The sequence below is a fragment of the Taeniopygia guttata genome, chromosome 4, assembly GCF_048771995.1.
Source record: "Taeniopygia guttata chromosome 4, bTaeGut7.mat, whole genome shotgun sequence".
NCBI classification, from domain to species: domain Eukaryota; kingdom Metazoa; phylum Chordata; class Aves; order Passeriformes; family Estrildidae; genus Taeniopygia; species Taeniopygia guttata.
In genome coordinates, this window is record NC_133028.1 from 10,987,939 (window position 1) to 11,004,122 (window position 16,184).

Genomic DNA, 16,184 nt, shown 5'->3' on the forward strand with positions numbered 1-16,184 from the left:
GAAAACTTAAGCTATTAATGGAATATTTGCCATTACAAGGTATTCTCAGTGCAGCCTTCCACATGATGCCTTTTATTAAAGATAACATTATGGGTCTTGCTTTTTTTTCCCTTTCTGGTTTTGAAGATATTGAGGTACATTTATTCATATTTTTACACATTTCATTGCAATGGATAAGTTTGTTGAACTCCATTCCTCACTCTCACTCACAATTACTTTTTAATGAAAATAGCGATCTTTTGTTTTCATATGGCTCCAGAAGATGGAACGTAGAAAAAACTGACAAGAACTTTTGAGTCTTGTGATTGAAATTATGCAAGTTGGCAATACTGGTGGAATGTTTTATCCTTAAAATTTTGAGCTAAAGCTATATGCGTGTGAAAACCATATTTTTTAATGGCAGCTGTCTGCAAACGTAATTATAGAGAGTGCATCCAGGCAACCATTATATATTAGACATTTCATCCTGGTGAGGTGGAGGAGAATGATTTTTGTTCTGTGCATTAAACACAATTATATTGCACATAGAAGGTGATGAGCAAGTCTTTGCCAGTGAACCTTTTGAACCCAAATGAAGTGTTGGACCCTTGAATATGCATTTACTTTAGATCCTGCCACCAACTCCCTTTTGACAATGTGTCATTTTTTAAATCAAAATTTAATTACAACCCAATTAAGCACTTCAGCTTCTCTTTAAATATGTGGGGTATGATAAGAACCGGATTTACTTGAGTGCATGACTTAGCACATACTGTTGAGTTAGTGCTGCCAAATCATTTCCCTCTGTTCTGTCTGTAACTCCCATTACAATCTGCCTTTGCCAAAATTAACTAACTGTGTGGTGTGAGCAGATGCTGAAAACATAAGCCATTGAATCAAGGTCATGCAGGAGACAGAAATGAATGTTCCCAGAAACTGTACAGTCACATTTCTCTAGGAAGAAAACAGCAGTGTATTTACACCATACTGAGGACCAGCGACTGAAAGAAACAAAACCAGACACATGAAAAAAATCTTACGATTTGGGGAGTTCAGGGCTTTTCTTAACTCTGAGGTCCAAATACTCTGCCAGAGATACATCTACATTTTGTGTTACAAAGGACACCAAGTGCCAAGAAATGCTTGTCTTGTTTCTGGAACAAAATATAGGGTAGGTCAGACAGTCAGGAAAGGATGCTGAAGTGTTTTGAGATTCTAGCTCAGAAATAAAAGTGTAGGTTCATCTCCCAGCTTTGGTTAGAGTTTTTTGTGTGTCATTGAGTGAGTTATTTCATAATTCTTCGGTTCCTAAGTTCCCTCTCTGTAAAATGGGGGTGGTGCTCTTCCTTTCTTTATGGTGTATAATGCCTGTAATTTATGATGTGCTCCTGAGTAGCATAAGAGTATTTGTATGACCATAAACATTTGATTTGTTTTAGCTTCACCCTTAAAGGGAGCTTAAGTGCTGGGAAAGGACTGTTTGATGCCATCCTTTGCTTTTTAGTAGTTTCCACATCAAAATTGTTCTGTTTGAAACTCAGCATGAGTTTGGATTGAGAGCCTGTTCTCATCAGCACAAGTAGTTTCGGGATGATAGTGGGCTGGTGGTAACCTCACAAAAGATAAACCCCTTAGTTATGGCCATGGGGAATCATCAAACATCTTTATTCATTGTGTATTTTTACATTTATGTAATTTCAGTTACAGGATTTTAAGTTCTTCAAATTCCATCAAAATATCAGCAAATTTCCGAGTTCAAGATTTTTCTTTAACTTTTTAGAACAGAAAGTGCCATTTCAATTTGCTGCAAACATATTTGCAATTACTTTGACCTTTAACTCTTAAGTAAAGGTGTATTCATAATACAGAAATGCCCCAAAATACCACTGTGCAGTATTGACTGCTGATCAGCACTTCATTGAAAGTTCTCTGGTAGAAAAAAAAATATTATCTGTGTAGTATATTGTACAAAATCCTTGTCTGTTGGCTTGAGGTACCTTGGATCCCATTTTCTCATCATTGTAATGAAATTAGTTTGGTGGTGTCAGCTGAGTTCATATTGCAGAATTAGCTCATAGAAATTAGTGGTGCTATTGGTTTCTTCACTTAGGAGAGTCTTGGAGCTTAGTGTGTTAAACTGAAACCTTCCACCTCTAGACTTTATGTCTCCTTCAGGTCATATATGAAATGACTTAAAGAGTGAGCATGGAGAAGTTGTAGTGTCAGCCTGCCTGACACCTGCCAACCTAGTAAATATCTGTGTGATTCTCCTTCCCATCTCCTTTCACATCTGTATGTAATTTCTAATCTCTCTGATTAGTGTTTTAGGAATAATTAATAATTTTTGCCTTGTCTCTTAAGGTTATAAAAGATGTATGCAGCAACTGCACAGGAGCTGTAGACTCTGATGGGCCATTGTCTAGTTCTCCAGTGCATAAAGTGGAGCTGGAAAAGGTAAAGTTATCAAAACGATGAATGCAAAATTCCTTATGATTACTCAGAGAGACACTGGTAGGCGCTGGATGTAAGTAAGTCCTTGCTGCCTTGTGTTGCTGTTTCAGGCACGCAGTCCCTGTGTTGTGTTGGTTTGTTTGGATATGTGCACACATCCTGCACAGTTGAGGTTTCTGCCATGTCAGTTTGTTTGGCCATGGACAAGGAGCAGGCTGGATTGGGTCCAGCTTCTCTTCAGTCATAGCAGGGTGTGGATTAATGGGTCTGGTACATGTGCTGAGATGCAGAGATGGTCTCCAAAAAATGCAAACAGCAAGCAGTGGTGTCACTCTTGAGGAAGAATAGATGAAAATTATTACCAGGGTTTTAAGGGAAGGTCTCGTATTTTGGAGAATTGAGTCCTTGAAGAGCTCCCTGGGCATGCTGAGGTCACTGTTTTGGCAGACTCTTCCAAGCACTCCTGTCTCAGTAGAGAAACTTGGCTACTCACACGTGGTGCTTGGCTACTCCACTGCCTTGACTCAGCAGGATGTGAGAGCACAAATTAGGGAAGTGAGCAGCTTTGCAGTGAATGATTGGTGCATTACCAGTACTGCTCTGTTAAGGCATCCATGTGAACAAATCTCTCTGCAGCTCCTGCTTAAAAATATCACTGACAGAATCTTCATCACCCAGTTCCTGATGGCAAGTGCTACCCCTGTGGTGGAAGGGCACCACTGCCTGTGGCATTGTTGTTTATGTCCTGGGAACTGTTCCAGGACAGCCCAGACTTCTGATAATCTGCACATCTGCTTCATGGCTTCAACACTTCTGAGTAATGTGGTCATCAAAAGTGTGCTGTCATAAGCTCTTATCTACTTCAACCCAGACCTCATGCATAACCATTACAGAACAATCAGTGCTAAAAATTAATTTCAAAAGCCTTTCTTGCACATTTTTAAAGATACAGCTTTCACCCAACTCATACATGCAATTCTTTTATTTATAGTCTAGAAATACATATGGTGAATTATGAATATTTCACTGATTTTTAATGCACTTTCAAATATATACTTTTTTATTGTTTCTGTGGTTTTCTAACCTCTAAAACTGTCATTTTTACTATCTCCTAATTCTCTTCCAAGTGGATGAGAGCTTGAAAGTCTGTTTAATTTCATAGTAAGTCTATTTTTGAAGAGACTCATGGCATTTGACTTTATGGAGGTGCAAACATTGTGTCAGCTGATCTCTTTGCCCCTGCAGAAATTGTCGTTCGAGAGGCCAAGCTCAGATGGGGAAGGTGCTGTGGAAAATGGCATCACTACTGTGTGCAATGGTAAAGAACAAGGTATGTCTGGTGTAAGTAATGTGTGCTTAGAGAAATGGAAATACCTCACCTTTATCTTTCCAAAAAACTAAAGTTTTTGAATGGTTTTATTAGGATTCAGTTTAACTTGAAAGCCAAGCTATGTCAAGAAGGATTCCTTCAATTTTGGCAGCAACATTTGATGTTATTGTGCAGGTAAAATCAATATAATTAGTATAAGGAAACAGAATATAGAAATTTTGATTTGGCATTTTCTGTGTTCAAAATACAGGTTTTCAGAGCTTGGGAAACCACTATAGGCTGTTAACAGGCTTTTTAGTAACTTTACAGTGGCAATATAAATAGTGGTGTAAAGCTTCTAAGCAAAAAAGGTATCATTAAAAACTAGAAGGAAAGAACCATGTATACTTATATATATATTTATATATATATATAATATATATATATATAATATATGTGTGTATGTGCACAGATACCTTCATATATAAACTATCATATTACATATGATTATTTATATTAAAAATATACAGTCATGCGATATCAGGGAGTTTTTTATGTGGAATTTTGCATATGCTATTTTGGAGTTGTGCATTTTCTGTAGTCCTTATAATCTAACAATGGTAAATCTCAAATCCAGAGGGAGTTCTGGCCATAATATTTCTAATATACCCAACCCTTATTCTCTCTTCCCTATCCCATTCCCTCCTCCACAGAGCAGAAGAAATTCTGTGGCTTCCTTACCTTGCTATTAGTTAAAGCATTTTTCTGTTGCTGTTAAGTGAAGGGTAACGTGAGCTGCACTGATCACAATGTCAATACTGGCCTTGGTGCCGGCACTGTCTCACCTTTTGATCTTGTCCCTTTTCTCCTCTCTGGGTCATTTTCCAGCATTTCCTGGCTATACAGATCTCTGAACAGTATGGGACAATGTCATGGTTTGTGATTTTCGGGGTACATTTTTACTTTTTTTTTTTTTTTTCACATTTTAAAATCTTCTATTAAGATTTCATAAAACTCTGAAACCTGTGGAGAATAATTTGTGACCCAAAATCTGTGTTGACCACGATGTCCAGAAATACCTGGTGGCTCAGGTACCCTGCAGAAGTGTGATGATGCAGCTGGAAAGGGAGCCCAGCTTAGGTGCTTCAAAGAGAGTAATTTAAAATACCACTGGCTTTTGAAAATTGGCTTTCAATACATAGGGGGAGAAATTATAGGCATTAATGACTTCAAGAAGACTGAAGTGTCCTTGATGAAGTTAATGCTATGCATTTTTGAAATGGATAGGAAGTGTTTAAGGGAGTACATGGCAAGCAAGGCTTCAGAGAATGATCATCTCCAGCTGGCACCAGCCTCTGCTCTGCTCTAAACCAGCTGCTTGCTTTGCTGTGGGAAGGAAGGGAGAGTAAAAGGCTTTTGTGAAAAAAATCACTGGCAGTTAGCAATTAGTATATTCTCTTGACTCAAAAAGATTAAGTCATGAAGGCCTTATTTCTGCTGCCTCTCATTTCTGAAGGGAAGAAAAGCCAGCAATGTAAAGGGAAGACAGGACAGAAAGACAAACACTAGAATGGGCTTATTCCACTGTCTGTTCATGCTTGTGGGAATGATTCCTTTTGGCTTCTGTCTCACAGAAATGAGATTTTCTGTCTCTGGCTTTTTTCAGTGCTTTTCATCTGCCCCTCAATAGCCACAGTCGGCCTTTGGCTGCTGATGTGTGGGATGGAAAAAGGCAGGTGCTGTGCCCCCAGGCAGGGGTTCCTGAGCTGCTTGGAGGGGTGGCCTCCCTCCCTCCAGCAAGGGAGCCTGTTGCATGTTTAGAGAGAAGAGTGTAAGTTGTGAACACCCTTCCCTTGAAAGAGATAATTAGACCTGGGTGTGTTGGAGTTGGCTGGGGGCAGCCATTGGCACTTGCAGAGCTGCCTTTCCCCCTCAGCACTGGCAGATTTGTACAGTCTTGGCTACAGATGCAATTTCTAAATAATGTTCCATGATTGCTAACAATTAAACTAAATGATAAATTATCCCATGGTGAGTCCCAAACTGCTTCTCTATTTGCCATGCATTCTTCTTCCCAGCTCATCAGTTCATACAGTCATTTCTCATGTGAACATTATGTCCTTTTTTCCTCAGTTTGTACGAGTCCATAACCACTAAGCGTTCCCTGTTGCAAAAGAAATTGATATGTTGGGGATTAAGATAGAGAAGCTCAATTAGTAACTATTTAAATGAATTGTTCATTAAAATCACATATCAGGGCAAGTTGATGGAATTTTTGCTGCCCTGTCAGTTAGCAGAGACTTTTGCTCTGTTGCCAGTATCCAGTTTAGGCCACTGAATGCAGTTTCTGAAGTTTATTTTGTTTGTTCTGTTTTTGCAAATAAAAAAGCTTGTTGTTTTTTTTTTTTTTCTGAATCTGTTTAGTCTTAGAAAGTCTTCTTTAAAAAAAAAAAAAAAAAGTATTATTATTTTAATCAGGTAGGCACTTTTAAACACCATATCCATAGTCCTTGCCATATTGCATTCAGCAGCTGAACCTGCTTCAGAGTGGTAATATTCCTAGTATCAAATGAAGTTAGTGGAAGCATAGACTGGATGTTAGCAAAATATCTCTTTTCAGCAGAGCTTTTTCTTTCCAATGGTCACAAAAATGCCAGCTTAGAACTTTTGAATATTCATCCAATTCCACTAATTTCTTAGTAGTTAATTCATAAGTCTTGTCTTTCTAAAATGCCCATTGTGGTAAGATCTCTTGACCTGATTGTACACAGAAGAAGTAATTTTGCTCAGCAAGAATATTCTATCTTTTTTGTGTACTTAATTATTGAATTATTTCGAGGAAAATGTTTAGGAACATTGAAGAAAAGAATGAAGAAATGTCTGACTGGATTTTTATTGCTATGTATATGAGCTAAATTTATATACAGGTACTTCAGTGATACTCCTGAATTAGATGATGACTGCTGTGGAAAGAGACTTGAAGCTTGATTAGATTGAATAAAGTTGCAAGATTGATTTTTGTTTGTATTATCCTTCAGAATACCATGATTTTTATAACACAGAGGTTACTAGGGAATATAGGATTTTTCTCGTTGAAAAGTGTAACTTTTGTACAATTGTTTGTCTTTGCTCTTCCTTTTGTCTTGCATAGGATTTTTTTGTCTGAACTTCTGTTTTTATTCAGGTTCTCTCTATTGGTTGGTGTACACACACTACTAAATACACACTTCTGCTTTCTTAATAGTGAAGAGGAAAAAAAGTTCGAAAACGGAAGCCAAGGGCACTGTGACTAAAGTAACAGGGAAAAAAATAACAAAGATCATTGGTTTAGGAAAGAAAAAGCCATCAACAGACGAACAGACCTCATCAGCTGAAGAAGATGTTCCAACATGTGGTAAGTGGTTTTTCTCCTTGAGTCTTAAATACACATTGCTATTAAAATTTTATAGCATTCTAGGCTAGGAATTTCTCTAAAATTGCTTTTACTGCAATAATTCTTCCCCCAATATTGGAAGGATGCACCCAGACTGCAAGAAGAGTAATCAAGAGGTTGTCATTTGCAAAGAGACTAAAAGAATTTGACTTTTTAAATAAAATGGTCATACAGGCTCAGGTATAACTGCTCTTTGCAGAAGTGAGGAAGAGGAGGAAGAGAAATGTGAACAAGAAGCATAAAGAAACAAGTGCTGTTCTCAAACAGATGGTTATAAAATGAATATAGGCTGAACTATGAAATAAATTGAGGCTACAAAGTAGAAGAAGGTTCTTGGAAAGTTATCAGGTCTTTTATAGTAGATTGTGGTTAAGGTTTTATGGAATAGCAGACTGCAGTCAACTAGACTCAACCAAAATGTTTTGAGTTTACTTATGTATTCCTAAAGTGGTACATATTGGACAAAATGAAGTAACAAATTTCTAGTAAGCTATTTTAACTCTTAATTTTGACCATTCATATGACAGTTGTAGTGCACAAGGAAGTGTATAAAAAGGCATGCAGAAAGTACTTGTGTTTTGTGTCATAGCTTTACTCACAATTTAAGATGTGCAATGCATGTAGTTGATGTCCTCACAGCTCTGATACTTTAAAACAATGCAATGTACTTGTATTGTCCCGTTTATCTTTTGGTGCTCTAGTATTAGGTAACACTTATACATGAATGAGATTGAGCTCACCCTTCACCCAATCCCTTCAACAGACAAGTTTCCTTGGTAAGCTTTGAAGCAGTTGCACCAGATTCTGAGTTTGGATTTTACCCTTTAATTGGCTAGAAAAACTTAGGGAAACCCAGAAGTCTGTGATTAGGGAGCAGTTGGCAGAGCTCACTGGAGCATGAAGTGTGATAGATGCCTGTCCAAGGTGATGGAAGCAGGTCCATGGACCACCAGAGAGAACTTCATTGATTACAGGTGGCTTTCAAGCCACACTTTGGGCATCATTCACATAAGCAAACTTTGATTAAGTAAGTGTATGTATATGTGTCTGTACATCAGCTAAGTACAGATGTGATTTATTGACCCGAAGAACAACTGGGAAAAGCTGTGTCCAGCCAGATGCATTGTCCAAAGCATCTGGCCTCCATAAGGGCTCAAACTTCTGGGCTCTCATACTCCGTTGATTATTCTGCATTATGTGAGACGTTAACCACAGCTGTACAATCTAGTTCCTCATATTTCTATCATTAGTTTGGATATGGACATAAATACAGATTCAGCCGTTAATATTTGCCTGCATTTGGCTCTACTCAACACCACTTGCAGATTTTAAAGGAAAATATATAAATGTCTAGGCTTTGGTCATTGCAGGAAGTCTTTGCTAGAAGGAGTTTCTCACAACCAGCAGTTTGGCTCACTTCAGTGCCCTCTGGGAGGCTGCTCCATAGTTGAAGGTTTTTACACTTTGGAAGGCATTACCTCCCATGAAGAAAGGGAAAATCCCAGCAGGGCTGCATTTGTCACCCAGTAGAGAAACTAAAACCCACCTGCCCCTGCAGTCATGGCAAAGCTCTTGCCTGCACCATCACTGCTCCTGGACTGCCTGCACTGAGCTGAAGTGCTAATGCCCCAAAGGAAACACACTCGAGGCATTTTGGTCATGTCAGCTTGTGAAGGTTTAAGCAGGGATTTGTGCGGGGGGGGAAGTGGGATCCTGTGTACTTCAACTCTGAAGCAGGAAGTTTTGCAAGAGCTTTTCTGAGAGGTGCACTGGGAGCAGAGGGGAAAAGCTGTCTGAAAAAAAGGACTCCAGAGCAAGCTGTATCTGGCTTTCATAGGAAGGTTTTTTTTTTTATTTCTAGGGGTTGTAATGCAATGCACAGTGATACAGGGTTTTGTTACAGGAGGAGGGAGGAGAGATGAAGAGTGTGATTATCACAAGGAGCCAAAACCAGAGGATTAAGCACATCCTCATTTTTTATAGCACCTTCCAAGATGTGCACAATTCTGATCTGCTATATCCTGTTGGAACACACTTTGACATTGGAACCATAATGTTGGAAGGAAAAGCTAGAAAAATGAATAATAAGTAATAGTTTTAATGAAAACCAAAGAGAGAGCTCTCCAACAGGATTAAATGAAAATCATGTCTGAGATAGAAGAAAACTTTTTAACCTCACTTCTGGCTTTTGCAAGATATCATTTATTTCCCTCTTCATAGAATGTTTGGAAGAAGCAACATGCTGAATTCATGTACCATTTGTAATGTAGAAGCAGAAGGAAAAGGTTTCGGTTTGGTTTTTTTCCCCTATTTCCAAACTATACTGAGGCAGGAAAAATGGGAATTGCTTTGATTGTAATGTTTGAGTCTGGAATGATTGTTGCTATGACACAGAGAAGGAAAACCACAAAACTCTGCCTGTTTAATGATATTATATGCCTAGACACTCTATTGATATAGAGCATGATAAGAAAAGTGGGTGGTTTTCAAAGAAAATTATATTTTAATATGTAAAGGTACTGCTAGAAAAAGTTGGCCAGCCGCAGTTACCAAAGTCATTGCCCACAGAGAGGCAGAGTGAGCCCATCAGTTTTGTATGTAACTGTTTTTATCAGTGTTCCTCTCCCACTCTTTCTGAAGTCCAGGGGACTTGTGTGCTCCTACACATGCAGCTGCTGCGGGGACTGACACAGAACAGCCATTTGCACATGAGCTGGATCACATATTTATATGCTTTTTCTAGGATATTGGCACAGTGAAAGTTTTCATTAAAAGAAGTGGGGCAGGGTCATTTACTTGTCTTCCTAAAATCCATCTGGACTTTCTATTAGAAGAGGAACAAGTTATTTAAAGGCTAGAATTACACTGAGAAGTAAGTTTCTTTTTTTCTTCCTTTTCAGAAAAAGCGAGGAGTAAAATATCTCACATTTCATTTTATTGCAGGATATCTCAACGTGCTCTCTAATAACCGTTGGCGTGAGCGCTGGTGCCGAGTGAAGGACAATAAACTCATTTTCCACAAGGACAGGACAGATCTGAAGACACACATTGTTTCTATCCCACTCCGGGGCTGTGAAGTCATCCTGGGGCTGGATTCAAAGCATCCCCTGACCTTCCGCCTGCTCCGGAACGGGCAGGAGGTCGCTGTGCTTGAGGTACAATGGCTGTGACTTTTAGCAGCTCCCACAAGGTGAATTAGAGCAGCACTAACATACAGCCTGTCTGTCCATTCAAAAAAAATCTTTGCAATAATATTATTGCAGAGCTGAACAATAAATATTGGAAGGAGGAAAGAAGTAGTAAATGCTGTAGGCAAAGAAAGAGCTGAGATTAAATGTAGTTCAGAAATCTCAGTAAAATACTTTTCTCTGCACTGACCTCCCCTTGGCCTTGTACTAGAACATCCCTGCTCCTTCTCTAGGCACACTTTTGTATCAGGGATATAATTACTTTGGGTAAATAACTTAGCAATAATTAAATAATGGATCACTGTTGATGAGGGCTCTAATGCTCCTAACTTTCATTTGTCTGCTATTTATGGGAACTCCTTTTGCTCAGTCTGTGTCTTTATTATACAGTTATGCATTTCAGAAAGTGCAGTGTGCCAGCAGCCTGGTGTGTCTCTTGACTCAGGCTTTCTATAGGGGCTTTATTCATCATCTTGTAAAACCTGAAATGAGAAAACACTTAAAGCCAAGTATAATGAGCAGGAGGCAACCTTCTACTTTCAGTGGCAGGACAGGCACTTTGACTGCTTTGGGTTTCTGACTACACATCATGTCTCTTGTCCTTGCAGCCAGGCCTGTTATTTGAGAGCAGTTCAGATAACTTGAAAGTCTGGAAAACAGCTCAAGGAACTGTGAAAAGCAATGAAATACATAAAAATAAGAAACTTAGAAACTACTGTATTTGTTAATGAAAAATTGTCGCTTTTACCTCACTACTTCAATCCAATATTTGTTTTGCTACTGTTTAACTTCTGAATTGATAAATTGAAGCAACATATGAAAAAACTTCAGTTATTTTATAGTATTAATGCTTTACTTGTGTTATTAGGAAGATGAATGCCATCCTTTAGACAAATGTAGCAAAATTTTTCAAACAATAATGTTAAAATCTCTTCACTACTTTGTTCCCTTTTCCCTCTTGTTTCTGTTTAACAGTAACAATTTCTTCTCAGGAGTCATGCTATCCAAAAATCCTCCAGCCTAACATAAGAAAATAATTATGTTAAAGCTTTCAATATTCTGAAGTCTAAAATAAGCATTACTTGAGTCTAAATCCGCTGGCCTTAAATGATTATTTTTTCGTCTTTTTAGTGGATTGCCCACTTTGTATTACATCATAACTGATGAGCACATAGCTTAGTTAAAGTGCCCTCCTTCTTGCAAAGCAGATTTAATATGAAATCCTGGGGTTTTTAAAGAGTTCAGCAGAACGAAACCAGAGCCTCTCATCCATGTGGTAGCAATTTGTCAACCAAGAAGAATTCGCATTTTGCAATAATGCTCAGCCCAGTGTCAGAGCAAAGACCTGACCTACGTTCTTGCCCTCTCCTCACAGGCCTCCTCCTCAGAAGACATGGGCAGATGGATAGGAATTTTGCTGGCAGAAACGGGGTCTTCAACAGACCCTGGAGCTCTGCACTACGACTACATCGACGTGGAAATGACGGCGAGCGTCATCCAGGCTGCAAAACAAACATTCTGGTGAGCGTGTCGGGCTGCCCGGCTGTTCCAGTGCTCTGGGAATTTATATCCATGTGTTAGCTCCACTGCCAGCACTGCTTATCAGAATCCACCTCCCCCTTTGCCAGATACTGAACTCCTGAAGAGTTTCAGCATTGCAGCATGTTAGATGTGTTCAGGATTATTGCGTTGGAATCCTGCTAAGTTCTGGAAAAGATTTATGGAGCTAAGCATAAAAACTATGCAGCTTCACTCAAATCTTTACTGATTTTTTTCAGTAAGTCTCCTTATCAAATACTATATTTTAATCTTCTATTTTACCTAAAGTCTTAGAGCTATTCCTGGAAGAGAGCAAATATTCTGAAATGTGCAGCTATGTAATTCACTTTTATTGGCTGTATTTGCTGTACATATAGGGAAATATACAGCCTGTTGTATATTATATGCTGCACGCTCACAGTGTATAGCAAATTTAAATCTTGGACAGTTACATAACCAAGTTCTTTCTGATTAATTAAAAACTTTATCAAACCCACCCCAGTTGAGTTAATTTCTGGGATTTAATATAAGAGGTGAAAATAGGGAAAGTGCCTAGAAGGTCCAGCATGGAAACTGTTTAAATTGCAAATAAAGTGAATTCCCCATTACTGATCCCTGAGCTAAAAGGAGAATTGCATACTTAGCAGATACAGTGATTTACATTTTCAAATCATTTGCGGCACTAAAGCAGTCCTTGGTGGGAAAAGACTGTTTTTCCTTGGCTAGATGAGGTTTATAGATCAGGAGTGTAGAAACAGTGGGGACAGGGGGATGCCCTGCTGCAGTTGTTCCCCGTGGTCAGGAAGTGGGTGGCCTGAGAAGACAGCTGGCAAAGGCATCATCCCTCATCCCACTGCAAGATGACACTCCCTAGACTAATTTGGAATTTGTGTGAGTTAATACATAAGAGAATCACGCCCTATCTGCCCGTCATGACCTTAAACAGATAGTAAATGGAGGAAAAAAAATGGAAAAAAGTTTTGGAGCTTCGCAAAAGAAGATTCTGTTGCCATTAGCAAGCTTCCAAGAGGAGTTAACAAGGGAAAATGCCCAGCTTCAGTCAGAATCCAGTTTGAATGACTTCTGATAGAAATCAAAGTGACTCAGTGTTAACACAAGTGAAGTTTTGTGAAAACCAAATAATTTTGATAGAATTAAAATGCACTTAGCACTCAGATTTATGTTAATACTTGTTTAGAAGTTAATAGGGCCCAAAAGGTTTATCCTGTGTTGACATGTATTTTTGCTTCAGTCAGCATCTAGCAATAACCACATTTAAGAGAAATAGAATGGTAACCTTTTTCCCCTGAATTCTGCGTGGATTTCCTTTTCTGCACAAATGTGGTACTAATTGGAGCCAAGTGAAAAAACATATGCAACTAGACCACATGTTGGAAAGCAGTGTCAAACAACTTGCAAAGCAGCAGAATTTCCCTGTTAAGAATTAATTAAAATTCATTGGGTGTCATTAAGAGCCTGTGAGGGCTTCCTGATAAGCAATAGAGTAGCTGTCTGCTGATTTTCAACTACTGCTAGAAAATGAGAAGAAATTACAATGGTACTTAAATGTTAATGAACTACTACATTTGCCCTTTATAGAATGAATATCAGTATTCCAAATTAAATGCAGTTATCATTAAACCATGGTTTATCGCTCAGTCACTTTAGATTATTGGTTATTCACTTATTAAGATTGATGCTTTGCAAAACTATCAGCTCCTCATTAATAGTCCCATCAATTTCCTTCACCTTATTCATTTTGTATGGACGAAAAGCTAAGGAAAAAGTGCTTCCAGGCAAGTTTCTCCATTTTTCTTCTAGCAGTTTCTGAATACAATTGACTTGCATGGATGCACCTGAAATCATGATTAATGAGGATTATTGAAATAATGATTTTGAATTGTTTGCAACTACTGAGATAAATCCTGCCTTCCTTTGGTGGTGGAAATAGTAACTACAGGTGCATCAAATGCTAAAGAATATCTTAGTTTTCAGACATGGTTATTGTATATTGCTGTAATTGGAGCCTCTTAACTAGAAAGAAACAGAGCAATAACTCCAAACTCAGTTCTTCAGACCAACCAGAAACACTTGTGTAATGCTCTTCTTTAAGAACAGTAAACAAATGCAGCCCTCTAATAATGTCTAACAGCATATGAGTTATGATAAAGTTACAAACATTTTTATCATGAGGTTTTCCTTGGGCTTTCTGCTGTTAGTTTGCTTGAAGTAAGAAAAGCTTCTGTCTAATGTTTTTTCCATCCCCACACTGCCCTGAAGGGTACACAGTGAGCTGGGCAGGTTTGTCCCTCCTGTGAGCCCAGGTTTCCCATGGCTCAGGTGAGCCCCAGTTCTCCCTCTGAATGAGAAACTCAATGGACTCCATGTTATTCCAAAGCCAAAAGAAAGCAACTGTTGAAACCACAGCATTCCTGAGCTGCTGCCAGCGCTACAGAAGACCCTCTCTGCTTTATAAGTGCTTTATCATATTTTATGAACGTCAGCACAGGCTCTGAATAGTTCCATTGTTTGGGATGGAAAACATTGTTTTCCCATTTATGTACACCTGAAACTGTAGGAATGGAATTATTTTGGATCTCACTCTATACCTTACTCAATTCCAGCAGTTGCTACAATGGAAAACTCACCCTTGGAGTCATTATTAAGCAACAATGTTGATTGGGACAGAATAAGGGGGGGGGGGGAAATTCAAATATATTCTATATATGTGTATCCCTTTTGAAATTTCCAGAGGACTCAGGTCCATCATGTGTAACAGAGCAAGAATGAGCATATAGAGTATTTGCATGTAAAATTACCCGTAGAGAGTTGTGAAGCATAGTGCCATAGCCAGCCAAAAGTCTTGATACAGAAAAGAAGAATTCCCAGATTTTGAGGAAGTAATTATTCAGGAAATTTTTATAGATATGTTAACTTGGATGTCACTGAAATTATGTGGGGTTTTTTCAAATTTTTGCTGGATTTTATTCTTGTTTCTCTCATTTCCTAAGTTTGCATCCCCCTGAGCATGCATGCACACAGAAACACCTGCTTCTCCCCAGTGCAGACAACAAGGGAACGTTTCTGGGACCCTGTCAGGCTGGTGTGTAACAGAGACCAGCAGGTTCCTGTGTAAACATGCCACTGAGCAATTACAGCTGTTGCCCTCCTGGCCTTCACACAGTCATATCCCCACTGTAAGAATGGAGAACAGGAACATATGTTGTGTTACTGGCTGTAGCAGCAATGTGTGAGTAGCAAAGAAAGAAAAACTGCCCTGCAGAAAGTGAGAAGCTCTGTGCTTCCAGGCTACATAATCAGGCATAGGGAATATACCACTGTATCATCATTTAGGCTTACATTTAAGTGCTGGTTTTTATTATTTTTGCTTTGCATGTTCAGTTTCATGAACAGGCGGGGTATATCTACAAACCCGTACCGGGGGAGCGCTGCCAACGGCTACGCCTGTCCAAGTGGAATGGCACTTCATTACGATGATGTTCCCTGCATAAATGGATCGGTAAGAGTTGAATTTGCACAGAACAAATGGTCTGCATGTGTTGAATGCGTGGACATCTGAAAATTATATTGTCTAAAGATCCTCACTGGGCAGTTTCCAGATGAACTCATATTTTTTTGATCAGTGGTTGCAAACTCCTCTCACACCTATAGAATATAAGGGCATGGGACAGATTGTTTACATTAACCTGCATGTGAGCCAATGTGCATTTAGAAAGCAGTTGCCTGTTGATGATTTGTTGCCAAGTCCTTGAATATAATACTCACTTGAGGAGGTATTTTTTAGATCACACTGGAAAGGGCAAAATTAAGGACTCAGTTACACCAGGAACTTTTTGATGTCCGTTGAAAAAACAGTAAAACCCAAACACTTCTCAGTCTCTGCAGCTGCATTCCTGAGGATTGCAGGTGCTGCTCGTCCCACAGGAGAACCACAGTGGTCACTTCCATCTTCATAAATTGCAGAGCTGATCGTATGCAGATGTGTGATAGCATTTAACATCTAGTGCATGCTAACCAATAGCAATATGGGGTCCTCAGGAAGGCTTACAGGGGAGCTACAGCCTATGTCAGCTCTTAATTTGGGCTGTTGTGTAAAGGCCCCACTAAGGGCAAACTCAAGAGAAATTAAGATTTTCAAAGTGTGAAATGGACTGGACATTCAGTCCTCCAATATGTCAGTAATGTCCAAAAGATATTAGAAATCCTCTCTTGGGAACAGTGCATGATCACTTGTGTGGAGAGCAGTCTTTGTGTAGTTCATGGA

The 16,184-nt window shown here is 39.0% G+C and overlaps 1 protein-coding gene across 2 annotated transcripts in view; it reads left to right on the forward strand.

The window, feature by feature from the left end:
- The window catches only part of AFAP1 (actin filament associated protein 1), a 112,161-nt gene that overhangs the window by 82,258 nt on the left and 13,719 nt on the right, over nt 1–16,184 (forward strand). For both annotated transcript variants that reach the window (XM_030270679.4, XM_030270681.4), the window contains exons 7-12: nt 2,341–2,433; nt 3,676–3,760; nt 6,984–7,133; nt 10,116–10,327; nt 11,736–11,881; nt 15,302–15,419. In XM_030270679.4, the coding sequence (XP_030126539.2) occupies nt 2,341–2,433; nt 3,676–3,760; nt 6,984–7,133; nt 10,116–10,327; nt 11,736–11,881; nt 15,302–15,419 (804 nt within the window). The remainder of the gene's footprint in view (nt 1–2,340; nt 2,434–3,675; nt 3,761–6,983; nt 7,134–10,115; nt 10,328–11,735; nt 11,882–15,301; nt 15,420–16,184) is intronic.